This window comes from Carassius carassius, chromosome 14 (assembly GCF_963082965.1).
Source record: "Carassius carassius chromosome 14, fCarCar2.1, whole genome shotgun sequence".
Taxonomy (NCBI): domain Eukaryota; kingdom Metazoa; phylum Chordata; class Actinopteri; order Cypriniformes; family Cyprinidae; genus Carassius; species Carassius carassius.
This window is the reverse complement of record NC_081768.1, coordinates 12,196,053-12,214,219: the sequence shown is the minus strand read 5'-3', so window position 1 is coordinate 12,214,219 and position 18,167 is coordinate 12,196,053. Positions and strand designations below refer to the sequence as shown.

The window sequence follows — 18,167 nt, the reverse complement described above, 5'->3', positions numbered from 1 at the left end:
TCATCCACCTCAGACAACCACATCTGTGATCAGAACAGATAAACATGTATATTTGGTGTAGATGTGTGCCTTACACTTCATTTGTTAGTGTGGACGTATGTAAAATTATTATTATGTAACTTTAATTTCTGAGCTTTTATAGAATTTTATTTTTAAAATTATTCACACTATTGTTCAAAAGTTTGGAATAAGATTTATTACGTTTTTTTGAAAAACATTATTAATAATAATAATAATAATAATAATAATAATAATAATAATAAGAGTACATTTCTTGATCACATTATTGCCAAATTTAATGACAACCCAATAGGCACCTGATCCCTTTAACCATGAACATTTGTCAAATATTTTTAAACGGACACAAAAGACCAATATTAAGATTTCCATTTATGTCATTTAACTCCAGGACAAATTAGAGCAACAATCACTTCTCGTTCAGTGTGAGTTGGATGCATTAGAACGCAGGCTGAGAGGTGTTTTGTGTATTCACAAGCAGCGGAGGACTTAACCCTGCTATAGAGGGGTGAGAATACAATAGCTAAGGCACCAGGGGTCTGAAACCATACACTTTAATAAAGTCACCAACGGCTAAATGAGGAGCTGCTATCGCACTCACGTTACCAACAACAAGGGCCACACTATGCCTCAAGGGTTTTGTTTTCCACAAATATGCTAAGCTAATGCAGCCCCAAAAACACAGAAACCTGATCACAACTCAAGGCTAAGGTTTTTCGGGTTTTAGCTGGTGTAAAGGGGTTTTGTACAAGCAACACCAAGAGCTTAGTTGTGGACCCAAGTTGTGGAACTTGAGCTTTTGTAAAAAAAAAAAAAAAAAAAAATATCTTGGCATGCTAATACATGAAACAAAGCAAGCCGCTCTTAGCTCTGCATCGATGGCCTTCTTGCTCCATGTTGGCACTGGGCGGCACGCTACCTGATGGCTATCCCCAGGCCTGTGTTTGAGCGCTAAATAAATTGTTATCTAGTGTGGTTTTTGTCATTTCTGGTTTGGTGCCAGGAACATCCCTCCCAGCCACCTGTCTAGATAGAGAAAGAGAGAGAGAGAGACAGAGAGAGAGAGAGAGACGGAGAGAGAGAGAGAGAGAGAGAGAGAGAGAGAGAGAGCAGGGTGAGGGAGAGAGGCAAACTTTGGAGAGACTCTCTTTTGGGCCTCCCATTTGGACACAGGAGAGGTCGTAACCTCCCTCTTTATTTTTCCCAAGGCTGTTGGGCTAATGAAGTAACAACAAACTGGGCCGGTGGCTAATTTGGAGTGGCATTTCCTGGCCCCTCTTGGCCCACAGAGATGTGTTTCATTTTCTCTTATCAGTGCTTCAGTCATGTGGCTTTCCGCATGGACGCCCCTGTCTCCCCCCATCGCTGGCCTAATGGAAACTTCGTTAATGTCATTAATCTGCCGACTAGGACATGCACTAAACACACATCAGCCTGTTTGTACCAGAAAACACCAGAGGGCTGTTAAGATGAGCTTCACGCAAAAAAAAAAAAAAAAATGACAATGAGAGAATTTCATAATCGTTATTTGTTTGTGCAGCAGCCATTTTTGAGACAAGTGGGTTCACGAATCACGAGACACGTTTGGTGCCCTACAGTTCAACCTAAGAAAAAAAACATCAGATAAGGTAAAATACATGCCATTACATCTAAACACATTTTTAATTTTCAATTCGGGGTCCGAATTCTTTTTTTTTTCAGCCGTAACCCTTAGACATAGCCCTAAGATTTTAAATTAAATTATAATTTCATATTTACATTAATATTTCAACAGTTTAGGTTTATTCTTTATAATATCTAACACTACAAATTACAATAAAAATTGTTACATTTCAAATGGTCAAATTCTCAAGTTTGTAACATTTTTAACAGCTTTTTTTTTTGGGCAGAATATTGGTGAAATTCTGTAAACTTCTATCCACAAATAAAGTGAAACTAACACACATTCTGTTCCCAAATGCATGTTCAAATACTGTTTTAGGCAACCCTGCTTTTTGGGAAAAGTTCACCAAAAAAATTAAAGTTTTGTCATCATTTAGTCACTATCATGTTGTTTCAAACTTTTAGGATTTACTTTCTTCAGAAGAACTCAAAAGAAGATATTTTTAGGAATATTTTGGCCGTACAATGAAGTTTGACAGATCCAAAACAAACACTGGACCCCACTTGTTTTCACAGTATCGGGGGAAAAAAAAATCACTTAGACGTTTTTAAAAATATCTTCTTTTGTGATCCACTGAAGAAAAGCCACACAACATGAGTGTAAGTTCTTAACGCAAGAACTTTCATTTTTGGGTGAACTATCCCTTTAACTAGCTTCCGATTCATCTTGGTCCGAGCGCTTCACTGTCATTCCAGACTCACGCATACAAAGAGAGACGCTCCCTCCCCTGGCCGAATTAAAACAGAGGGCTCGCTTAATGCCACCTTAATGACGAGTCAGGTGCCTAATTAAGAGGCTTCATTCACACATTCCCTCAACTCCATGAATGGACACTCTTAGACTGACATGTCATATAGTTCCATTCATCGCGAGCAAAAAACAAGGAGCAGAGCTCAGCTGGGAGGGATGGGTAACCGAGGGGACATTTTCTTTTGTGTGGCTCTAAGCTTCTGGGGCCAAATGCCAGCGGGCTAACCCCTGCACTGGCTGCCCATGTGTTTCTCCTTCCTCCCAAACGGAGTAATTAGGAAGATCTTAATGGGTTTCCAGGTTTATTAGTGGCCAAGAAAAGCTTCAAATGTCACTTTAATTAAAGGGGATTCCACAGACAGCTTGTGTGGCAATGTCAACCGCTCGAAAAAATCCTTGTTTGGGCAGGAGGAGTAGAACGGGCCAAGTCCTGAATGCACACAAAGAAACGTGAAGTTCTAAATGGCAGCTGTCTAGACGTGTGGTCAGAGACAAAATAGATCATTTGACCTCGACCAAACATTAAACTGACAGCGATTATCTGCTTTTAAATGCCACACATGCATATACGAGTCCCTTCCTTTCATATCAGCGGCGGCAATCCAACTCCCCAAAAGTCGTCCCATTGAAAACGCACCCTCCCAAATTATTTTGGGGGATGAATTTATTCCTGGCATATCCTATGCTCGTTCATGCAGGATATAAAATCCTAGATTATTTCTTGCTTGGTTAACCTGCATCCGGTCGCCTCGTTCACAAAACCACTCTAATGTTGCCATTAGTTATGCTTCTGTGGTGGCCAAAAGATTCATCCTGAGGTCTCCGCATTCAATAAATGTGTACATGAATGGTGGAGGAAGATAAAATATATCTCCCAGATAGAGAAGGGGCCAGTTCATTGCTGGAACGTCAGAGAGGGAGATAATTAATCAATATGAAAATGACATGGGCCTCACTGAAAATCTGAAGCATGTAAAAGCCTTTCTGATCTGCCTTTTACACCTTGAGGTAGCTTCAATATTAATTATCTTTGAGAAAAACAAAAATGGCAACACTGTCACACAAGAAAAGTTTTTTTTGTTGTTGTTTGTTAGTTTTTTGTTTGTAGTTTTTTGCACCAAATACAATTTTACATTGCATACACATTTTTATTGACCTTTTAATGTTTTTAATGTTTTTAGAAAAGGTAAAATTATAAAAATAAACAAATATATATATATATATTTATATATTTACAGCAAGTAATGTACTAAACAATTTTCAAGTAGAATTTTCTTGTAGAACATACATGGTTTATTTACTTGAAAAATAATTCTATACAGTGTATCCCAGATACAAGTGAAAGCTTTAATTTAACAGAAATAACCTTTTAAAATATACAAAATATAATATATACCCTTGACACAAATGCTGCAAGTGGCAATAAAACTGTAAAGGTTAGTGTGAGGCTAAAACTATGCCTCTTAAAACAGCTCGCAGGACAAACACACTTTAGCCTTTAAATTAGAGGTGCTTTTGTTGAAGGGGAAGCTCATTTCAGTAACTGCAAGTAACTGGTGTTGTCTCACTGAGAGAAAAGACAACATTTCTGCACTTTATAGCACAGGTGTGGAATCGTACAAAACCTGGAAGGTGATCTGGTAATTGCCTGTGGGGAAAAAACTGTGTGTCAAGGGATTGTCTGATAAGAGACAGGAACTTGTAATCACTTTATTATTATTATTATGTGCCAATCTACAACAACGCACCTCAACATATGTACAAATAAACTTCTAAACATCCCAAAGACACAGTATCATCTTCCTATTCTATATTTGGATGAGAAAATCCATTACATCGTTAATTATGGGAGTTAGGATTAAAATTATTAAGGAATATTCTCTTTAGCATCTTCTGACACTTTCATAGTACATAAAAAAAATCTAATTATCTGCACCTCTGAGAAAATATACAGAGCTTCACAATGAGTGAAAGACAAATACAAAATAGACAAACGACTACAGTCGTCTCATTTGAAAATGAAAACGGTGGGTTTAGAGTAGAAAGCACCCTGCAATTTTTTTGCACAAAGCGCAGAGCCCAGAGACTACCACCCGTATTTCATGCTGCGAATTGCATCTGGTGGCAGCAAAGCGAAACAGCAAGCTTTATTTTCTTCAGACAGTAATGCTAGCGTACCTTTGGCACAGAAAGCCAGCGTCTCTCATAGCTCACTCGGGGCAACTCAGTCAATGGAACAAAGTTAGAAGAATGGAATACAGTCTCTGAACAAAACACACACATTGGCGAGAGAGCGGGCAGACCGGGGCTGGAATTCCACTCGCTGTGCAAGATGAGCAATATGGTGACAGGCAAGAGTGCAGGCAAAGGGCCCTTACGCTGAAGCCAAGCATGTTTTCGTCCTGAAATAACCAGTATTTTCATAAGCAAGTCAATCTTTACAGAGGGCAGGTGAACCCTGTAACCACCTGTGCATCCAACTGCAAAGGTCTGGCTAAGCTTCATCTAATTGTGAACGGTGTATTTTGCTGTGCACTTCTTGTACTGAAAAAATATGTGCCGCATTTACAATGACAATAAACAAAGGGAAAAAAATCTAATCCAATTATGGCTACTCAAACTGTGCAGAGATAGCCATGAGCTATTAATAAAGTAACTGTTAAAGTGTCAATAATAGTTGTAACAATGAAATCCTTGTCAATATCTTATTGAAGTGAAAAAATGTCCCCAACAGAAATCAAATGCCTATATCACACAACTTGACAAAGTGTGGAAGCCCAATTTTGTATTTAAAAAGTAAAATGGGTAATAATAAAATAAAGTTAAAGTAGAAAAAAGTCACTTTGTGAAAAATAAGGCCACAATTACCATAACCAGTTGCAATGAGTTTGAAAAAGTTGAAATATAAACTTACATTTAGAAGAAATAACCTTAAAAATGTGAGAGATATAAATACAATTGTGATATAAACTCACACTTACACTATAAAATAAACTATAAAGCTATAAAGTTGCAATTATGAAGTCACAATTTTGAGAGAAATAAAAAAATTAATGAATACAATAAGAAATAAATTATTTTGTTTTAAAAAATATTTTATTTTGAAAAAAATACAATTAGAAGAAACAAGGTTGCAAAGTTACAAAAGTCACATTTACATTAAATAATTTAGCAACTTTGAGAAATTAAGTTTCTATAACAAAAAGTGAGCTACCACATATATATGTATAAAAGAAAATAATAATAATAATAATTAAGTGATGCAGAGGAATAATTCAAATTCCACAGCTAAATTTTCATGAATGAACTATCCCAAAATGTCACATATTTCATTCTTATGTCCTTAGACTTGAACCACTTCAGCATACACAATACACATGGCAGAACCTTAGTGTATTAATAAATGCAGATGAATGTTGAGTTTATTGCTCAGAATGCATTTCCACCTTTATTTATGGATTCCTCCAGTGGCACAGACATCATGTTTTGACGCTGCTCTAATGTCAAGATAAGATGAAGAATCACTTCAAGGTGCTCTCTGACATAAGATAAATGACAGTTGACCTGAAGACACCAGGAGGTAAGGAGCCTTGTGGCACTGTTGTGGTGCTGCTCTAAAAACATTTCCTGTCTGTCTTTAAAGACACCACGCCTTTGGGCCATTTTAGACACAGGTATATCTCATCTATGAAAACTTTGAGATAAGGCTGAATAAATGAGCCTGCCTGTCCATGCAAATAGCTTAAGCCTATCGCATCTGTTAGTTTAGAAGTTAATGCCACAACATAAAAATCACAATATAAAATGTAACAAAAGGAGGATTTAAGTCGAGTCATTACATAAACATATAAAGTAGAATGTTAAAACTTGTGACAAATATCTCACAATTTAAAATTCTAAGAAAAAATTACATCTTCTACTCTTCAAATTATGGTTTTGGTGACAAAACCGAATCTGAAGGAGAAAAACTGTATATGCTCAGAGTTACTCAACTGCATGAACGCATGCACAATTCTGCTACATTATTCTCTGAGCCGCGTAAATGATCAAACCTGATGACAGTCTCAGTCTGAGGAAGAGACAGAGCCTACAAAAGGGAAAGTGACAGGCCCTTCTACAACAGATGTTTCTACCGAGGGGAGTCTACTCTCCACTGAGCAGTCTCACACATGAGAGAAACCCAAAAGCTCTGGAAACAGTCCTAAAAATGTATGTTCACTGGTAAAACTGGTAGCCCCCCCCATACGGACTACCCACCATTGAATATTCCAGACTTGTTCAAAAACACAGAGGGGTATTAACACATAAAAAGCAAAGTACCGTTGCCAAAGTTTGTACAAAAAGCAAGAAAGAAACCACCCTCATGTCATATCAAACCTGTCTAACTTTCTTTCTTACATGGAAAACAAAAGATGATTCTTAGAAAGCATTTTTCTTCAGGAACAAGGTATGGTCACCACTCGCTTTCGTTATATGGAAAAGAGAAGCTTGAACATTCTTCTAAGTCACTCTTTTTGTGTTTCACATACAAAAGAAAGACCTACCGGTTTGCAATTACATGAGGGGAGTAAATAATGACAGAATTTTCACTTTTGGCTGAACTATCCCTTTAAATCGTACCACACAGAGCGTTTGCTTCTATTGACCCACAATCCAGAGAAGAGCCACACTATTGACGGAAAACAAAACACATTAGAAAGGCCATTTGTCAAAAACGCTGCTCTCCAGATCTATCATGAAAAGAAAAATTTTCCCACTGTAAACGATAACACACGTCTGTTCTTCATTTCCAACAGATCAATGTTAATATGCAGGGGGTCCTGAAGATGGATGGCGGACACACTTTAACCAGTTAAGTGCCGGGGTCACATCACAGACGGGCTTGATAAGAAGTATGAGCCAGAAACAAGGTCTTCATTTGATATAAAGCACTTCATAAATCATAAACCATAAGATGTGTCATATATAGACGCTGTAGCATGCATATACACTGTATGCTCGATTTTAGAGGAGATTTCAGAAGAGGAGATACGAGGACAAGCTGACCTTTTTAATGATTTATATCTGACGACTACTGGTGGTTTAAGATTGTTCACCACAAAACGGCCATTAATAGGATAATTTTATATGAAACCAAACATGGGGATAAAAGGAAAGCTACTTAATAAAACAGAAAATACGCTGAATTACACATGCTACACGGAAGAGACTTAACTAATAAAAATAATTTCAGAATCAACAAATTCATACATGCTCATTTAACGAGTTTAGTGGTTTATTCAAGCATTTAAACTCATCTACAATAGACAACGTCCACTGCACAAAACCGCATTATGCTTCTTGTTCGCAGTGGGTCTTAGGGAGCAGTGGCCAGTCTGGTGCCTATTTCCTTGAGACAGGATCTAAGCAGGAGCCAGACGGGAAGGCAAGCATTGCCTTGCAGGAGTCCGGATAAGCCAGCTCTGATGGCTTGATACAGCTCCAGACCCCCAAGCCTGATACCCTGGCCACAGAAGCGGCTCTAAATAATGTTTGCCATGCCTGCAGAATGCATGCTACTGTTTGACATTGAGCTTCCTGCTACTAGTCTTTCATAAAGACAAGAGTCAGAGATCACCACCTGGCAACAAACAACTGAAAATGGACATAAATAATCATTTAAAAAATATATATAATTATTATTTGTATTATTATTATTATTATTATTATTATTAAATAAATACCTCAAATTGTAGTGTAGTTTAAATAGTCTCAGACTATTAAACAGTCTTCAGTTAAGTGAAAGATGCTTTTGAACTTAAAATTAATTTTAAACTGCATGTGTTTCTAAAACATATATTGAAAAATTTAAATTCTTTTCCTCTCATAAGTGATGATGGAAAGCACAGCTTCATGCAGTATGACTGTGTGATCGAATTCTATTCATTTATTTCACCATTTGAGGTCTAGGAGACAAAATGTGAAAGCTTGAAAAAGCTCATTAATAAAACTCGGTGGCTTCAATTACACAATAGATTTGTTCAATTTTTAACGATATCTGTGAGACGAAAACAAAAATCTGTTGATTTGATTTTGGCACTTGGGTAATTCAATTCAGATCATCTAATATATGAAAGAATGAATATAATAATACACATTCACTTCAAAGTATAATAAAGTTAATAAAAAAAATGTGAAATCGCTGTACCTGAACTGTGAATCATACATTAATAAAATAATTAGAGATGTGTTCCGACAGACAGCTTCTGGTATTATTGTCTAAAGTTGAGGAAAAGGTAATTAATTTGGCAGTAAATTTATTCGCACCGTGTTTGGCTCCTCTAACGAAGGAGAGGAAATTGCAAAGCTGAGATCAAGTCTTCCTCCATTGTGTCTGATCAAATGGAAATCTCTCTCTTTTAACACAATATGCACATTGTGTATCCTGGCCTTCCATTGCTGAATGACATGCTTGAGCATACCAGTAACTATGAGTGAAAAGCTTTTAATTACTTTTTAATGTTTTAAATACAAAATGTTTTTGAAGTTATTCATTTATAACAGACAAATTAAATAGTAAAATTATAACACACACACATATATATATATATATATATATATATATATATATATATATATATATATATATATATATATATATATATATATATATATATATATACAAAAAAACTAGAAGTGATACGAGTATTTTTAGGAAGACAAGCTAAAATATATTTATATTGATATACAATAAAATACACAAAGATATAGGTGTTATCAAAAGACACTACCACCATCAAAGAAAACTTCTCTTTAAAACACAGTGTGCTACTTTTAGGGAGAAATGTAAATTAAACTTATGTATAACAGATTTCACAATACAGCTGTAAGTTCTTGATTTCTCATCTGGTTTCTGTACACACAGAGCAACAACCAGGTGTGTCTAACAAACATCAGAGCTGTTCAGAACATTTTAACATATTTAAGTGCATTGTGTTTCATACAGTATGTTAAAGCTCTGTTACGGGATGTGCTTCGTGACACTGTGGTCCCTGCAGGTTCAGTACAGGGTCTCTGTGGCCCACCTTGAGCTCAAGGGTTCTGGCACGCTGGCAGATGGGACACATCATGCCTTCAACTGGAAAATAGTTCACCTGTGTCAGTAATGGCAAATGCAAGGCAAGAATAAGTAAAAGTGTCAGTGCCTCTGGTAAAAGTATGAAAGTTTGAAAAAAAAAATCAACATACTGTTTTGTCTTTTGCAAAATTAAATAGTTTTGTATATCTATAAGAGCATTTTCAAATTAAAAGAATAATAATAATAATAAATAAATAAATTATGCCCATTCATTTTAAGTATTTACGAAAATATAAGCTATATTGTATTAAATAAATTCTTAAATTATTTTTCTGTCTGCCAAAGTCAACAGTAACGATGCAGAAGTGTATCATGACTCATTGCAGCCACCTAGTGTTCATACCGTGAATCTCCAAAAAACATTTTCAATACATCTCCAAATCTATATCACAATTTAGCCCACAATTTAAAAATAGAAACAGCGTGATATTTTTTTCTGTAGCTGCTGGATAACAGTAGACCACAATAAAACTCGGTAGATTTCAAATTTGACATTAACTGTTCACACATTTTCATTACAGTTCATGGAAATTTCAAATCCAAGTAGTATTATTTTTTTATATTTCATCTGCTAATTGATTACAATTTCATTGTATGTTACCATTTACATTTTTAGTGTTTTATGAAATGCCATTGTGACAACTTACCCCATTTATAGTGACAATATATATATAGCCTCTCTACACTTACAATAAATAAGAGCCTTGACTTTCCATAACCCAGTAAAAAAACACAAATGTACTGCTTTAATTCACCTCTAAAATATGTAAAATATGTCACCTCTGCCAACATTATGATCTTACCCTATAGCCTTTTTTTCTTATAAGTCATATGCATTCATAATTAAGAATGCATATTATCTGATACACATTAAACGCTTGCTACCTTTCATCCAATTAGGCTGTGTTGTTAGTCAACTTCATTATCAAGTCTAAAAGAACACACTGCCATATTCTTAATATATATCCACTGTGTATATAAAGAATAGGGAAGGTTTTTTTTTTCATGGATTCAGTTTGTAAGAGAATTCTACATGCCACTGACCCAAGAGGGTTAAACAGAGTCCAGCCAACATGAGACGTCTTCTCCTAGACTCATTATCAGCCTCATGTACTGTATTTCCCGTGCTAATAATGAAACAGTGCAGCTGGATGAAACACTCACGCGTGATGAAGCATTAATTATGCAGCGCTAAACATCTATGAAACCAATTTGTAATCAGGAGGCGTGACAGCATACACTAGTGTAATAACACTGGTGCTCTCTTTACCCCTTATATGTGCACTAACAGATGCTGACGTATGTGAGGAAGGGCCTTATAAAAGATCAGTAAAACACCACAGACAGCACGTTATTCGAGGCAGATCAGTAACAGACATTTTGATTTTTTTTATATATTCTTATCGGGTCTAATGATAAGTGGCATCCTTGGCTAGATCAAATCCAACAGAAAATAACTGCGTTTACAGGTAAAGTAACTAGTTCAGTGTATTATTTGCATAAATTTCCCAATTCACATAACAGCTACTCATTCTCAAGTGAGAAACCCATAGGATTTTAGAAATAAAAATAATTTGCAATGTACAACCATAAGAAAAAATCTAATGACATATATAAAATGATTATTATAGTAGCAGTTCATTGAGCCAGCAATAAAAATTTTTTTAATAAAAATAAACTATTCATAATAGTTTATGCACAATAATGATCATGACAATAATATAATTATTACTATTATTATAGTAGTAGTTATGGTAGCAAAAAAATTAGTGTGTATAAAATATTTATAATGTATAGGTTTATTGTTAAATGTATTTCTTCATATAAAATATTTTTTTATTATATAAAATGTGTAGCATGTTTTATAATTATTATTAGGCCTATTATTACATAAAATATGCATCAAATATATTTATTGCTATATTACATTTTTAAGGGACAAATGTAGAAATAAAACAATGACCATTTTAATTGTTCTCTGACACTTAAACCTAAAATTACTCTGTATCCTTATGCAAAATATTGTTCAACCTACTTGCAATTAGATGACAAAAAAATTGTTTGCTATGGGTGATATACTTTGGTCTTTGTTTGTGAATGAGATGACTTGAAACAAATGTTCTACTAAAATATATCACAACTAAAACTCATTTAATCATAGCAGTCATAATCAAATGCAATCAACTATAAAAGCTCAAAACAAGGCATGTAAGGCATCATCTGGTATTGTCACATTAAACATTTGAACTCCAAGCGTAAATCCGCGCTATGGCACAGCTCTATACACTGAACGCTAAATAAACTGAATTATACATCAGAATATGCAATAAAGAGAGTATAATGCGTTTGCTCGGCTCTGTAAATGCAATCAAAACAGTGACACGAGGGTGTGTTTACATTAAAGCGGACGTGACGTCAAAGGTTTTGAACCTCAGCGACCGCGCGTAGGGCTAATGGATTAGCTATACATTTTACGATTTATTGCCAGCTTGCCAACACAAGTTATCAGTTTTTACGAGCTGATTTTTTTTAAATTCTTCTTTGTATTCTTTTAGCTGTGCGCTTTGATCCAAAGGTGAGACGAACATCTAAATGCCTTTGCGCATGTTATAGGACTATGCTAGTTAGCCATCGGCTACCCAACTGAGCACAGATAAACAAGCCATGATGTCTTTTTACCAAATGCTTCTATTTGACAGCGGATGAATGCATATCATTTGTCCACCGTGTTTTTTTTTCATGTTAACCATAAGATTGTTTGTGCAATTGTATGATTATACACTAAAACATTTTGTAGAGATCGCGTGCAAATGCTACCGTTTTGCAAACACATAAAATAAAATGATTTGGTAATAAAAAATAAAACAAATCTATGCATCCATGTCGAAGCCCGCAAAACTATCTGTTTTTGGACTAATAGGCCTTGCATAATAAAGTAGTTTGTTGCAACTTTTTGCAAAAAAATTTGCGGACTCTTGTTTGTTTAACCTTCAATTTGAGGTGTCTAAATTACTCGCATATTGAGCACAATCTCCAACACGCTGCCACAGTAATGTCGTTTTTTTATATATACCTTAAAACTTCTCATATGGTTCTCTAACAAGTTGTCGTTGCTTCTTTCTCTTTTCTTCTTTTTGATTCGACTGCATGTAGGATGGATCTTCAAAAAATAATCCACGACGCGCTGTACGACTTCATTTTGTCATATATTCCTCACGCGGATCTGAGGTGAGGGCGTGTCACATACCTTTAATTAAGGTTATTTGTTCTCGTCAATCATTAAAATATACCAATGACGTGTTATTTTATTTTTATCAGTACTCTAGATGATGTGATTTTGTCCTACATCACCGGGGTGCTAGAGGATTTGGGATCTCAAGAAAGTGTGGAGGAAAACTTCGATGTGGAGGTGTTCGTTGAAATGTTGGAAGCATACATACCTGGTTTTTCAGATATTGACAGGTAACTGTGGGCATATTTCATGCAAGTTTAATCTTTCTGAGATTTACTATTATTTTATATTAATACTGTGTAATATTTTCATGTTTTTTGACTGCTAGTATAAATTTATATTTTTTCATATAGTGTCAAAGTTTGTGAGATGATGTTTAATCTGGCATCAAAGTTGGCCTCAGCCCGAGACACAGGTAATTTTCCTTTCGTGACAGATGTTGCATTTTTTATTATATGATATTAGATACCTTCAGTTTTGTCATAAAAAGCAAATCAACCAAAAAAAAGAAAACTGGCCCACTGCGAACCTATTAGAAGGTGCATAGCACAAAGGCACTTATGTGAAGAAACAGGTAAATGTCCACTAATCTGAAATGTGATTTGTGTCTGTGTTTAAGAATCTGAAGATATGAAAATAGAAGAAGGTAACATTTCCCTCTCAGAAAGCCCTTCTTTAACCAACGGAGGTTCAAATGAAAAGACACACAACCTCACATTACAAACAGAGGGAGCCACAGCTCAGGTATTGGGCTTTCAAGTACATTCACATATACCAGTTGCTGGCAAGCTATTTGCAAATGAATGTGTATGGGAATGTGTTTTCAGGTAAGTGAATCATCGTGGGACACACATGAGCAACATCTTCTTGAGATGTTTCCTAAATGCAGTGTGACTGAGGCCAGAAGTGCGCTGTCTATTGCTAAAGGAGACATGGAAGAAGCTGTTCGTCTTATTATTGAGGGAGATGTCCAGCTTAAGTGCCCAACGTCTCTCGATGTAAGTTCATTTGTAACTCTTTTTACTAAAGTAATTTAAATTATAGAAGGATCTATAATTAGGATTTTTGCATATTATCTCTTTAACTGTTATTCAAGATTAATGGTTTTTATATTTGAAAGATACTATAGTGATATTTTGTTGCAGATCAGTTTCGTGTTGGTAAAACTGTTAAAAACAACTTTTGTTAATTGAAATGAAGCTGAAAAAAAATTAAATAAGATGGAAAATTTTAAAAGAAAAAAAAAATCATGTATTTGTCAAAAAAGTAAACAAATAAATAAATTGAAGCTAAAGAAAAAAATGACAACTAAACCTACAATAAAAACTGTTGATATAAAATAAATAGGATACTCAAAATATTAAATAATACTATAATAGTAATACAAAAATTACAATGATGCCTCAAACATTTTATATTTTTAGGCAAACCAAGGGAAGATTGTTTCTGCTGAAGTTGATCAGAAACTTAAAGCAAGCATTTTAGAAAAGTGAGTTGTCACCTTGATCTCAAATTCTTTTCAATTATTTCACAAACTTGTTATGTTGGATGTCACTGCAAGTTGCAAAAAATGTCTAATCAAATGTTTGGAAACCGCAGGTACATGCTGGTTGATAGTGAAGAAGACAAGAAAGTGCACAGACCAGTCACTCCAAAAGATGTACGTTTTCAGTGATTGCATTGTATAACATCAATGAATTTATTTATCTATTCTTTTTTAATTTTATTTTTATTATATTATTTAAAAGCCCTTGCTATGTGTACTGCGTTAAGCTAACTTATACTTGTTATAGCACTTGTATATCATTGTTCTTTTGTTGATTTTGATTGCTTCCATTGTCCTCGTTTGGATAAAAGCGTCTGCTAAATGACTAAATGTAATGTAATTATGTGGATATAATTCTTTCCACTTCCTGTATGATCATCTGCAGGCTCCTAAGAAACTGGTGCGCTATCATGGCAGTCAGGTGGTCACCACAAAGGGAGAGCGATACCACCTAGTCAAGAAAGAAGAACCGGATGACATGAAGAAGACTTATGTTAGTCTCAAACCAGCACGCAAATATCGTTTTCATTGATGTCAGGAATCTTCTTGCTGGACCATTCAAAGTCAACCCTCTTTGTTTTTGATATCTGTGTCTGGTTATCTGACTGGAAACAAATGATTTAGTTTTTATTTAAATGTATCTTGGTCCAAATGTGTGTCCATTTACATACATTGTGCTGGAGGTTTTGTTTCTTGAGAGTTTTGATGTCTTAATTAATTTGCTGTTCTGTGTAATCTCCCAGCAGGTCTCTTTTTTCGAGCCCTTATCCGTTACTGTATTTATTTTTTAACTACTTTTTTTTACTAAAACCTTTCACTATACCTAAAAACATGAAGGTGTTAACAGCCTAACCCTGTTTTACAGATCATTTTACTGAAAGTCGTTGAAATGTTCCGCTAAGTGGTTGTTTTGTTCTAAAATCAACCAATTTAGCTCGTTGTCGGTAGCAGAAAACAGTTGAACATCAGTGTTTGTATTTTGCACTCTGTGTTTATTTTCATATACAGAAGTAAAAAGACTCCATATATGTTCCTAAAGAGACTAAAAAATAGCAAGGTGTGTGTGACAGTTGATTTTAGTTGCAGTTCACAAACAAGGTCTGCCTGTTCATTTGGGATTCAGCACCTCATATACACTGGACAAGCTTTGAATAGACCAAACCTTCATCTGCATATTAGCTAGAGTTAGTTAGTCTATATTGTGTAGTTGCTTTGCATAGATTTCATAATGGATGTGCTTTGTGTTCACTGTTAACAATTGTATTGTCATTTCCATATTACACCAGTATTTGACAAAGTTTGTGCTTGATGTATTGTTTACATGTAAACCATGTTGTCTTTGTCATAGAATCGCAGTATCAGCTGTCAATTACTCCATCTTGGCACTGAAACTGAAGTGCAGTGATTAGATTCAAATATATTAACATTATTTTTCAAGAACTGATTATGTTTTTTGAGAGTAACCAGTAAAGAATGAATGTTTTATGGATGTTGTGTCCTCAGTTGTCTACTTGAAATACTTTTAAACTTCTTAAAACTGGTTTGAATATGGATTTTCTATATTTATGTACACAAAAGAGCGTGATGTTGTGTTTAAAGGCGAAATACCATGAAAATCTGACTTGTGTAACTTAGCAGACTGTTAATGTAACTCGTGTGTATTTGACAGTTTAAACGCAATAAGACATGAGAAGAGAACTTAAGTTTAGTACTTATGTTTAGTACTTACTGTGACAGCCTTTTCTGTGCACGTGCTTCAGATGTGTACTCTCCGAAATTCAATTCAATTTTAGCAGAGAATCTGAGAAACCAGCTGTAAAGGCACAGTTCTATTCTGGAAAAGGGGGCGGAAGGAAGCAGCGGCTCATTTGCATTTAAAGAGAAGCACAAAAACAATCTGTTTCTGCTTCCACTAATAATAGGCATTTTCAAAATGTTATGAGGAATGATTTTGAGCTGAAATTTCGCATTCTGGTGACAACTGAGACTTATATTGTAAAAAAAGACCTTTGAACTAATGTTTTATTCGCTTACACTTTTACACATCATAGTTCATGCTCTAAAGCAGGGATATTCAAATCTGGCTCAAGAGATCCACTTTCCTGCATAGTTTAGCTCTAACCCTAAACAAACACACCTGAGCAAGCTAATCAATGTCTTCGGGATCATTAGAAAATCACAGGTAGGTGAGTTTGATAAGGATTGTAGCTAAACTCTGCAACAGATTTGAGGAACCCTGCTCTAAAGCATGTTAAACAATGCAAAAACTCCTGTTAAATAATCTAATATACAAAAGACATGTCTGTGAAATGCCAAATACTTCAAAATATCTTGTCAAAATGTTATATTCTGGTGTCATTTTTGTAAGAATTTTAAATGCTTGTAACAAGACTAAATTCCCAGTTATTATTTATTTAGTGTCTGTGATGATACTGCAATATTTTAGCACATAATGCAGCACGCATATGTATTTAAGGACTTTTTTAAGGAGAGATCAACTCAGGATTCCTCAAATGGCAATATACAAGATAAATTACTATTATTATCGTTGGTACACTGTTTGGCAAAAAAAGTCCATGATATACCAATAGGTTATGTAAAGAAGAAAACTTTTAAACATGTATTCATTTAAAAACTTAAAGGGATAGTTCACCCAAAAAGGAAAATTATGTCATTAATGACTCACCCTCATGTCGTTCCAAAGAATTTTCGCTAGAATTTTTTGAAGCATCGAAAATAAATTTTGGTCCAAAAATAGCAAAAACTACGAATTTATTCAGCATTGTCTTCTCTTCCGGGTGTGTTGTGAGCGAGTTCAAAACACAACAGTGTACAGTCGTGGCCAAAAGTTTTGAGAATTACATGAATATTAGTTTTCCAAAAGTTTGCTGCTAAACTGCTTTTCGATCTTTGTTTCAGTTGTTTCTGTGATGTACTGAAATATAATTACAAGCACTTCATACGTTTCAAAGGCTTTTATCGACAATTACATGACATTTATGCAAAGAGTCAGTATTTGCAGTGTTGGCCCTTCTTTTTCAGGAACTCTTCAATTCGACTGGGCATGCTCTCAATCAACATCTGGGCCAAATCCTGACTGATAGCAACCCATTCTTTCATAATCACTTCTTGGAGTTTGTAAGAATTAGTGGGTTTTTGTTTGTCCACCCGCCTCTTGAGGATTGACCACAAGTTCTCAATGGGATTAAGTTCTGGGGAGTTTTCAGGCCATGGACCCAAAATTTCAACATTCTGGTCCCCGAGCCACTTAGTTATCACTTTTTCCTTATGGCACGGTGCTCCAACGTGCTGGAAAATGCATTGTTCTTCACCAAACTGTTGTTGGATTGTTGGAAGAAGTTGCTTTTGGAGGGTGTTTTGGTACCATTCTTTATTCATGGCTGTTTTTGGGCAGAATTGTGAGCGAGCCCACTCCCTTGGATGAGAAGCAACCCCACACATGAATGGTGTCAGGATGCTTTACTGTTGGCATGACACAGGACTGATGGTAGCGCTCATCCTTTCTTCTCCGGACAAGCCTTTTTCCAGATGCCCCAAACAATCGGAAAGGGGCTTCATCGGAGAATATGACTTTGCCCCAGTCCTCAGCAGTCCATTCACTATACTTTCTGCAGAAGATCAATCTGTCCCTGATGTTTTTTTTTTGGAGAGAAGTGGCTTCTTTGCTGCCCTTCTTGACACCAGGCCATCTTTCCTGAGCAAGCTCTGCACTGGTGGCACTCCGATCCCGCAGCTGAATCCTCTTTAGGAGACGATCCTGGCACTTGCTGGACTTTCTTGGACGCCCTGAAGCCTTCTTTACAAGAATTGAACCTCTTTC

The 18,167-nt window shown here is 35.5% G+C and overlaps 1 protein-coding gene and 1 long non-coding RNA gene across 2 annotated transcripts in view; one reads left to right on the top strand and one right to left on the bottom strand.

Moving 5' to 3' along the window:
* LOC132157011 (uncharacterized) overlaps positions 1 to 9,560 on the bottom strand; it is a 63,140-nt gene extending 53,580 nt beyond the window's left edge. Inside the window, exon 1 of the long non-coding RNA XR_009437516.1 lies at positions 9,436 to 9,560. This is a non-coding gene — a long non-coding RNA (uncharacterized LOC132157011). The remainder of the gene's footprint in view (positions 1 to 9,435) is intronic.
* Positions 9,561 to 11,959: 2,399 nt separating this feature from the next.
* cuedc2 (CUE domain containing 2) lies at positions 11,960 to 14,947 on the top strand. Its single transcript, XM_059566110.1, has 9 exons — positions 11,960 to 12,123; positions 12,702 to 12,776; positions 12,867 to 13,010; positions 13,134 to 13,195; positions 13,400 to 13,524; positions 13,608 to 13,778; positions 14,205 to 14,269; positions 14,380 to 14,440; positions 14,712 to 14,947. Exons 2-9 carry the CDS (start codon positions 12,703 to 12,705, stop codon positions 14,856 to 14,858), a joined length of 849 nt encoding a protein of 282 aa, XP_059422093.1. The 5' UTR covers positions 11,960 to 12,123; position 12,702; the 3' UTR covers positions 14,859 to 14,947.
* Positions 14,948 to 18,167: the final 3,220 nt, after the last annotated feature.